The 9,885-nt window shown below is 38.6% G+C and overlaps 1 protein-coding gene across 2 annotated transcripts; it reads left to right on the top strand.

The window, feature by feature from the left end:
* Positions 1–360: 360 nt before the first annotated feature.
* LOC146361600 (macrophage mannose receptor 1-like) lies at positions 361–6,683 on the top strand. 2 transcript variants are annotated; one of them, XM_084921958.1, is made up of 3 exons: positions 361–631; positions 6,170–6,452; positions 6,491–6,683. In XM_084921958.1, exons 1-3 carry the CDS (start codon positions 361–363, stop codon positions 6,681–6,683), a joined length of 747 nt encoding a protein of 248 aa, XP_084778084.1. The 2 variants fall into 2 exon arrangements, with proteins under 2 accessions (XP_084778084.1, XP_084778083.1); XM_084921957.1 differs by having other exon boundaries at positions 361–634.
* Positions 6,684–9,885: the final 3,202 nt, after the last annotated feature.

Raw genomic sequence — 9,885 nt, 5'->3', positions numbered from 1 at the left:
GAACAAAAAACAAAAGCTATCTCACTATTCAGTTTGATCTCACTCGCACTCTTATTTTGTAAATGTCATTACAACAATTCATTTAAATTAGTATTTCTATTGTTTTGTGTTCTTTTCTTTTTAAATAATAGGACATTTCACTTGAAATTTGAAATGTTTTATTGATTTCTATAAACACACAAGCACCTATATCTGTGCAATTTACTCTAGTTGTGTTTAATGAAGAGTTTATTGTTCCCAGCGTTTATCAGTAGAGCGTTATGTGGACACAGCAGACGCTGCTCTTCCTCACTATAAAATTTCTGTTCTGTTTCCTGTCTGTGCAGGCTTTTTGTCCACTTTTCTCCTGTGAAAAACACAATGACGAAGCACGTTGCCCTCTTGCTCATTCTTTTCCCCGTGTGTGGACATCTGCTGGACATCAAGTTTTATAATAACCCTTACGAGTATACCTGGGCAGAGGCACTGGCATACTGCAGGGAGCACCACACTGACTTGGTCCGAGTGAGAACTGCAGAAGAGAATAAAGCTTTACAGCACTCTGGATGGATCGGCTTGTCTCGGAAGGATGCAAGAAGTGCATGGAAATGGTCCAGAGGAGGTGAAATAGCCATCTTCACACAATGGGATGGCGGTAAATTCTGATACTATGTTTTTTACTTCTTAGATATTACCTGGCTTACAAGATCAAACTTACTGGTAATTATACCAAACTTATTTGCATTGTGACCTGAAATCCGTTTGAGACATTTTGAGCATTCAACAATTTGAGTGGTGAGAAAGGATCAGATTTACAGTGTGGAGCAGTGTTGTCTACCACAGTGTTGACTGTAATGAGTTTCATGATGGCCCAAACCAACTGTTTCAGCTGCAACTTCAGCAACGAGGGTTTGTTAGAAACATAAACACTGTACTTGTAAAATGATTTCATGCTGAATCTAGATAAAGTGATCAGTTTGATATCAATCTTTCGTGACACACCGTCATATTTACATTATTTGTACAGTACGAATGATTTGCTTTGGTACCTGGTCAAACTTCAGCTCTCCTCTGTCTGCCTGTCTCCGTTTCTCCAACAGCGCACTAGCAGGCAGCAGCTCCTCCCGCCCCCTCGCTCAGTCGCTTAGTGTCTGAGCTCGGATCATACCAATATTAGGGGGGATTTACGCACAGTCGTAAATTCCCACAGTGTGCACTATGTGCTTCGAATATTGTGTGTAGTTTTTGTTTTATACAGTTGTCGGCCAGGCATGTATGGAATCAGAACGATGCCACCTTGAAACGAAACCGAAAAAAATATTGAAACCGAAAAAAAATATTGTAACTGAAATAAATGTACTGAAAAATCTTGTATTGAAACCGAAAAAAAAAATTGATAGTGAAAAACAATTAATTGAAACTGTAATTTTTTTGTTTTCGCTTACAATTTTTTTTTTTTCGGTTTCAATCCATTTTTCGGTTTCAATCCATTTTTTTCGGTTTCAAACCATTTTTCAGTTTCACTCTGCTGGCACTGTTTTGGTGTACGGGGGCGCGCTGGGGGGCGGGGATTCCGACCCGCATGTATTTGCATATATTATAGAGGCCACTAGTGCTGACCAAGCTGCCATCTTTCTCTCTTCCCGTCTTTCAATGGCTGCTTTAATTTCAGCTTGAACCTCCAAACCGCAAGTAAGTAATCATTTTTTGTCATCTTTCCTTGCTGTCCCACTGGGCTGGACATTAGTTTAGTTTTTTTAGCTACATCTGGTGAAGTTGTGGTAAAATGCTGGTATTAGCCTATTCGTCGTAGCAAGCTAGCCTGAAGCTAATATTTGCTAAATTTAGGGACACTCGTGTCTCTTCAGGAGTTGGAGGTCGGTGTTCTAGGAGCGGATCTCAGGATCTCAACAGGCAGTGTTGGGCAGTAACATAATACATGCACCGGCGTTACGTATTTAAAATACAAAATATGAGTAAATGTATCCGTTACAGTTACTGTTCAATAGGTGATATTGAGAATACAGTTAGTTTGTTGAAATAAATGGATTATATGGCGGTATTTTCCTGTTTCATATGTTAGGCTATGGTCTCTCTATTTTTGGTAATTCCACGCCGGTGGAAACCCAAACAAAACATGCAATAAGAGCCTCTAAAAATTATTATACAAAAATTATTTAATATGAAGGCAATAGCAGAGTGTTACAGGCATCGCCCTAAACAATGTAGCCTCATGGGCAGTGTAGTCTGTGCTGCAGGGAGAATGGACTGCCATACCCGTTATGTGTCTGTGAGCGAGGGAGGGAGAAAAAGGAAAAGTACGAGCTGTCACGGGGCAGAAACGGGAGCTGGAAGCATGTAAATATAATAATAACCACTGCAGCCAAAAAGAGTGCCTGACGAGCCCAGCTGTAAGTAAGCTCGACTGTACACAGTGTTCGTGTTTTCCTCCGAAACAATAAGCAGCCTTTCAACGCCTCTCTCTGTCTCTCGCTAGCAAACTTGACCCAGACAACAAAGTAAAGCTAGTTTTCAGCTACGAGCCCGACACGAACCCCACGTATTAGCCAGAGGTCCCTTTACTACGGTTCGGAGCCGCTGACCTGTTTTATATACGCGCGGAATAGTTTTCTACACGAGATCGCTGCAAAAAGTGCAGCTTTACCTAATGTCCACCTACTGTTACTCATTTATATTAAGATTTTAACATCTAGTTGGTATTGGTATGGCGAGTAGCCTTCAGTAATAGTAATAAATCACACAGCAATAGTACATTCATGTAGTTGTAAAGTATTCAGAATACATTACTTCTATAATCTTTGGTGGAATACATTTTAAAATTAACCTTCCCAACACTGTCAACAGGTTAGCACCTCATACCACAGTGCATCAAAGCAGTCTCATGAGCGCTGGGAAGGAGGAGCCCAGAGCCCAAAACAGACAGTGCAGGAGATGACAAGGTTAGTAATTGTATGGTGAAAATTATACTTTGTTATCTTGATTGGCAAAAGAAAAGTAAATACAAAATCTGCTTCTCACATTTAGGGCATTTCCAAGATTTTTTTTTTTTCAAAACTTCTTCAATTTCTTTCATTACAGCTGTCCTGTGCCAGAAGTTCTGTTGACCCACAGTGAGAGGCATCATTTCAGAAACACCAGGAAGACTGAAACTCGTTGCCAGGATCAAGCAGGGCTTGTGATCTTCACCAGCAGCTCCCTCACAAGAAGGATAAACCCAGCATTTCATGAACACTGATGGAGACCTTTGCTTTGTGTAATGTTAGAAGTACTCAGATAATCCTCAGAGGGTCTGGACTTTTACATAATATAAACTTTGTTGTCATTGCACATGCACAGGTACAGGGCAATGAAATGCAGTTTGCATCCATCCAGAAGTGCTTTAGCCATGATATAGATATATTACAATATATATTAGCAATAATATAGATATGTAAGTATATTACAGAAATGGGTCTATTATGGTATGTTACAATGTACACGGTATGAAGTATGTTAGGAATATTCTATAACTATAAGTATGTACAGGCTGTAGTGAGTACAAACTATGTACAGGCTATGAACAGGATATAAATATGAAAAACTATACAGAAATCTGAGACATACAGTTATACAGAAATGTGAACTATGCAAGTTATAAACAGTTGTAGGATTAAAAATTATGATATGTACAGAATGATTATTTACACAGAACTATACAGTAGTGCAGTTAAGTAATAGCTATAGCTATAAGCTATAGTAATAGCTTTAAGTCCTGTAGAAAGTTAAATATATGTTGTGCTCACTGGTTACTCTGGTATGAATGACTCTGAATTACTTTATGATAAATAACACATTATTGTCAAAAAACTGAAAGAATTCCAGATCACAAGTTTTTAGTTCAAATACAAGTAACAACCTTTGACTTTAATCAGGTTTTATTTAATTGTGTCAGAGAAAACATGTGCTCTTCATGTAGCTGAGTACATTCAGTGTTTAAAACAGAAGTTGTGCAGGTCTGAGATCAGCAGTTTTCTGAAACACCAAACTGAGGTACTGTTAATGCTGATGTATAGTGACACAGTTACAGGGGTGATTAATCCTTTTGACTTTAAATTTATCAATAAAACAGCTGCAGCTTTCACTGACAGCACATGTGGTACTTTAACCTTTGTACTGTTTTCTTCAGTTAATTTTGGAGTTACTACAAAGATTGAAGATATAGGATGATCTGTCTGCTGTCACTGGGTGGTGCTGAGGTCCGAATCTGAGGACAGCTCCTGTAATCACAAAGAGAACAGAATCATCACAAACTGAAATATAAAGTTTATCTCTCAAATCTGAAATAGAGCTGATCCTTCTCCGTCCTCACACACTCGGGATCTGAAGTTGTTCAGTCTACAGTTCTGCCGACAGCTGTTTATTTTTTTTATTTGTTTTAAAGGCCTTACTAACACATTTTCTAATATCATGTTTACCTTTGAGTTGTTGATGCTTTATAAATGGACATCTGCAAAGATGAGATGATGGAGCAGGTTTCAGTCGAGGTTCAGTCTGCTGCTGCATCCTGGTCACAACATACAGAGGTGTTATCAGCTCAGTATTGAACAAGAAATATTAATGTTTCAAATTATTTGTCCTAAAGGATGCAAGCTGTACAGAGTACTGCACATGTGACTTTGTGAACATAATTCATTAAAAATAATTTGGACAGTTTTTTAACCTGAATATTTGTAACAAACTCAGTAAAAAAAAAAAAAAAAAAAAAAGCTAAAAAAATAATCAGGGGAAAAATGTAACATTTTAACTTAAGCTGACAAGCGGAAGTAGTTGGTTTCAGTACATAAGTATCGGGCTTTGCTATTTAATCCATAGCTATTGACTAATGAGGGGAATTTAAAAGTTGGCGTTAATGTCCTTCCACATGTGGAAAGCGACAGAAAACATGCTGCTGTTTGCACATATTTAATAATCAGCTCTGCACAGGAGCAGAAGCAGAGTCCAGCCTGTTGCTCTTACAGTATAATACTCATAATAAAAGTACAGTAACCGTGGTTAGTCACTGAGCAGCCCGGTGCGTTTCTCTTGATTTCTTTAGTCAGGGTAAATTCATTCACCTGCACGGGTTAGCTAAACGAACTTTACAAAACAAGTTTCCCCGAGTGCTCATTTTAGCTAGCTAGGTCCTTAGGTAGCTAGCTAAGGACCTAAATTACGGATTAGTTTACAAACACATTTAACTTACCAAAAATAATGCGGTGGGGCCTCAGGTCCTCTTGTCCGGTAGTCCAATTTACTGAAGAACACCTCAGGCTGTCACTTTGAAATAGTCGGTAATGTAAACGCTGGACCTGTCGGCATCAGCCATTCCCGAACAGACACGTGCGAGTTTGTCCGTGACCGCAGCCGCGTCGTCAGTGTTTTCTCCAGTCATTGGTCAGCATTATAATATATGCAAATACATGCGGGTCGGAATCCCCGCCCCCCAGCGCGCCCCCGTACACCAAAACAGTGCCAGCAGAGTGAAACTGAAAAATGGTTTGAAACCGAAAAAAATGGATTGAAACCGAAAAATGGATTGAAACCGAAAAAAAAAAAATTGTAAGCGAAAACAAAAAAATTACAGTTTCAATTAATTGTTTTTCACTATCAATTTTTTTTTTTCGGTTTCAATACAAGATTTTTCAGTACATTTATTTCAGTTACAATATTTTTTTTCGGTTTCAATATTTTTTTCGGTTTCGTTTCAAGGTGGCATCGTTCTGATTCCATACGCATGTAATTATGAAAAAATTACACTCCAAAAGACCCCGGGCTTCTGAAAAAACAATCCGGGATTAAGCCCAGTAAGCCATCCCTCCGCTCCACCACTGCTGGTAATTATACCAAACTTATTTGCATTGTGACCTGAAATCCGTTTGAGACATTTTGAGCATTCAACAATTTGAGTGGTAAGAAAGGATCAGATTTACAGTGTGGAGCAGTGTTGTCTACCACAGTGTTGACTGTAATGAGTTTCATGATGTCCCAAACCAACTGTTTCAGCTGCAACTTCAGCAACGAGGGTTTGTTAGACACATAAACACTGTACATGTAAAATGATTTGATACTGAATCTAGATAAAAATAGACCTTTAAAACATCTCTGAAATCCATCCCAGTCTTTTTGTCTATTGTACTTCGACTTCTTGCAGAACCAAAAGAGGATGAAAACTGTGTGAACAGAAAAAAAGACGGAAAATGGGAAAGCAAGGAGTGTGATGAAAAACGTGCTTTCCTATGTTATGAGGAAAAGCTGATTCTGGTGAAGGAGAATAAAACATGGGAGGAGGCATTAGAACACTGCAGGTCTCTGGATGGAGTGGTCACAGAAGATCCAGCCTCTTCATACAGGAACCACGGCTATGACCTGGCCTCCCTGATCACTCCAAATGACTACACACTTGCACGAGAGACCGCAAAAAAGGCTACCTGTACTTACTGTAACTTTGTTTGTTTCTCTTTGTTTACTGTTGGCAGGTGTGGACAGGCCTGTGTAACCTAGCTGGTGAGTGGCTGTGGGTGGGTGGAGAAGAAATGCAATATCAGGATATCCCAACATGCCCAACCGAGGGCTTCTGTGGCGTCCTCGAGAAGAATGGTAGTTCACCCTACAGCATAAGAAACTGCCAGCAGAAAAGGAACTTTCTCTGTTCCAAAATGAATTAAGTACTGTACTTAAGTAAAAATTTGATATATCTGTACTTACCTTTCCATCTTATGACACTTAGATACATGTGTGTCAAAGTAAACAGGAGAAATAATCCAAAGCAGACTCCACAGACAGGGTTAAACAAAAATGAACCGTTATTCAGGTTTATGAGTGAGTCCAAAATTAGAAATTCCAAGAACAATGGGAACCTGACCAACACTTTACACTACCAGTTAAAAGTTTTTGAGTTAGAATAATTGTACCTTCATTCATGATGTGTGTTACAAAGATATCAGTTAATATAGTCAGTACATTGAAAAGGTGAGAAATAGTGATGGAAATGTTTTCATACTGTTAGATTATACAATGACGATAGATTAATGCAAACCAGAAAAATCATAACGTCTTGTTATATGTGTTATTTTCCTAATGTAGTTGTGTGACATGTCAAGTAAATACTGGACTATACATAATTTAAAAGTTGTCTCAAGTCAATAAAGATATTAAATAAAGATTAATGTGCAGTTAAGCAATTATTTTTGTCTTTATGAGCAATGGTGAGGGAACCATATAGTAACTTTCACTGCTATGAGGCTTTTTTTTACATCTAAAACAGGCCGTCTTGTATTCCTTTTGAAAAGAATGTTTTACAGAATTCGAGAAGTACACTCTAACTACGTACATAGGAATTAAGAGGGAAAGCCAGGTAATCAAATTATTTTGACTAACTGATTATCTGGAGGTAATCACCGCTAAAAGAAGACATTTTCGCAATTTGCTGCATCTTGCAGTCATTAAGTTGACTATAAATTTCTCTGCATACCAAAGTATCTTGAGGTAAATATAAAGCTTGGCTGGAACTGGGTCAGGCAATAGGAGAACGAGCCCAATGACATCAGAAAATCAACAGAATGACAGAAAAAAAATTAAACTCAGCTTAAAACACACCCACTAGGAGGAGACAGAGCCAAGGATTACATGAATGAGCAAAGCTGGTAGTTCTGGAGGGTAGTACACGTGCACATTCATGCTCAGGCACGTGCAAAGCCAGCACTAATATTCTTCTACCTTCTTATTTCTTTATTTTTACTACTTTCTTCATTGTAGATACAAACTGAAGACATCAAATATATCAAGCAATATATATGGAATTATGTAGCAAAGAAAAAATTTAAAATACGTTTTATATTTTAGATTCCTAAAAGTAGCCACCCTTTGCTTTGTTGACAGAGCTGCAAACCCTTGGCCTTCTCTCAGTGAGCTCCATGATGTAGTCACCTGAAATGGTTTTCATATCACAGGTGTGCCCTGTCAGGGGTCATTTGTGGAATTTCCTTAATGGTGCTGGGACCATCAGTTGTGTTATGCAGAAGTTGGGTTGGTACACAGCTGACAGCCCTATTTGAGAATGGTTAGAATTTATACTGTAATATTCAAGAACCAATCAGCTAAGTCAAGAGAAATAACAGTCCTTCATTACATTACAGAAGGTCTAGGTCAGTTGGTCCAAAAATTTGCTAAAACTTTGAATGTGTCCCCAAAAAGCATTTGTTTGGGCCAAGAAACACAAGTAATGGACATTAGACCCGTGGAAATCTGTGCATTGATTTGATGAGTCCAGATCTTTGGTTCCTAATGAGATTGTTGGAAAACTATTTCAGGCGACGACCTCATGAACGTCATTGAGCAGTAATCAAATCAAAGGATAAGAAAACATAAAACATGTTTTGAGGTATTTCACACATTTTTGTTTACTACAAAGTGTTCACTCAAAGTTTTGATGCGTTCAGTGAGAATCTACAATATAAATAGTCATGAAAAGTAAGAAAAACATTCAATGAGAAGGCGTTTCCAAACTTTTGGCTGTTTGGCTCCGTCTCTCTCTCTCTCTCCTCATCTCTGTGCCTATATCATGCTGTATTTCTCATGTACATGCAGGCAAAGTGTAAGTGAGTCTTTAGAGTTAACGCTGAATATCTTGCTTGGTGAGGTGGGTGATCAGAGAAAAAAGACGGAGGGAAAAAGGTCAACATTCAGTTGCATTTAAATGCAACCAAATGATAAAAAATAGGTGCAAGTAAGAAACAGGTCCGTCTAAAACTCTTATAATCTAATTAACATTGTTTTATGTTTATGTATGTTTTGATGCTTTAATGTTTAAATATTTATAGATGTTCATTTCAAACTGTGTTCTCATTCTGTCATATTCTGTTTAAAAAGTGAAGGCTGTTTGTTTTGTGTGCTTGATCCTGTGCATTAGTGTTACATCCTGTGAGGCTGTGGGAGTGTGTGGGCGTGGTGTTGTCCTCCCCCTCTCCTCCTCCTTCTTTCTTGCCCCTCCCCTTGTCTCTCTCTGCCCCTGCCTTCTCCTTTAGGACACACCTGCTGCTCATCTGCCCTTGTTTACCACCAATTACCCTCCAGAGGTGATATAAGCTGGAGGAGAGCAGTGCAGGTGTGGGAGAGGCTTCTGGTGGAGTCGGTCGGGGCTCTTTGTGAGTAACTCTCAACTGAGCAGTGGTTTTTCTTAAGTGACGCGGCCTCCATTTCTTGGTTTGGCCTATTATTGCTAAGAGCAGCATAGCTGCTTCCTAGTTGAAGCGGCCACCGTTCCTTCGGCTGGCCTGTCTGATTTATCATTAAAGCAGCGTTTCTGCCTCTTTCTGTTACTGTTTATATGGGTTAATTGATTATAATAAAGATTCATTTTGTGTTAAACACCTCCACCTGGCGTCCTATTCATTCCAATCCGGATCCAATTGTTACTGTCCCCCACCCTCTTCGCCTAGCTTTCATGTGGGGATGTAACAATTAGTTATTCTGTTTTCTCTGATCTACAGCCTGAACAGACCCAGAATTTACACCTACTTCTTCTGTAAGTTACATTTCTATCCTGGATAGTTTCCCTCTAAGAAAAAGTAATAAATAAAAAACAAAGCTGTAAAAAGGGTTTGCAAGTCTAAATGGGTGACTAAGACCATAAACTCAGCAGGAAAAGTTTTGAAGATAAAAAGAAAGGAAACCTTTTCCAGCAGAAACTTCTGAAGGACTGTAGGTCTTTGTGAAATCACAAACATCACAATCTGGTGGCCTTTAGTAACAGTGATATGAAAAAAGTATCTTTGCACTACTCATATCAATGTGAACACAATATATAGAGGTCAAATAACAGTTCAATGATTTGAAATGCTTATTTCAAACTGTAAATGTGACAGGAAG

This window comes from Perissodus microlepis, chromosome 23 (genome assembly GCF_051167445.1).
Source record: "Perissodus microlepis isolate ML-2025 ecotype Zambia chromosome 23, ASM5116744v1, whole genome shotgun sequence".
NCBI classification, from domain to species: domain Eukaryota; kingdom Metazoa; phylum Chordata; class Actinopteri; order Cichliformes; family Cichlidae; genus Perissodus; species Perissodus microlepis.
The sequence above is the reverse complement of the archived record's forward strand: the minus strand, read 5'-3'. Positions and strand labels throughout refer to the sequence as shown.

Bases quoted from the DNA above. Each gene is read 5' to 3' on its own strand.
- LOC146361600 (XM_084921957.1), top strand. From the start codon at position 361: ATGACGAAGCACGTTGCCCTCTTGCTCATTCTTTTCCCCGTGTGTGGA. The intron at 635-6,169 runs GTAAATTCTGAT...GACTTCTTGCAG, and splicing joins CTTCACACAATGGGATGGCG to AACCAAAAGAGGATGAAAAC. The intron at 6,453-6,490 runs TTACTGTAACTT...TGTTTACTGTTG, and splicing joins GCAAAAAAGGCTACCTGTAC to GCAGGTGTGGACAGGCCTGT.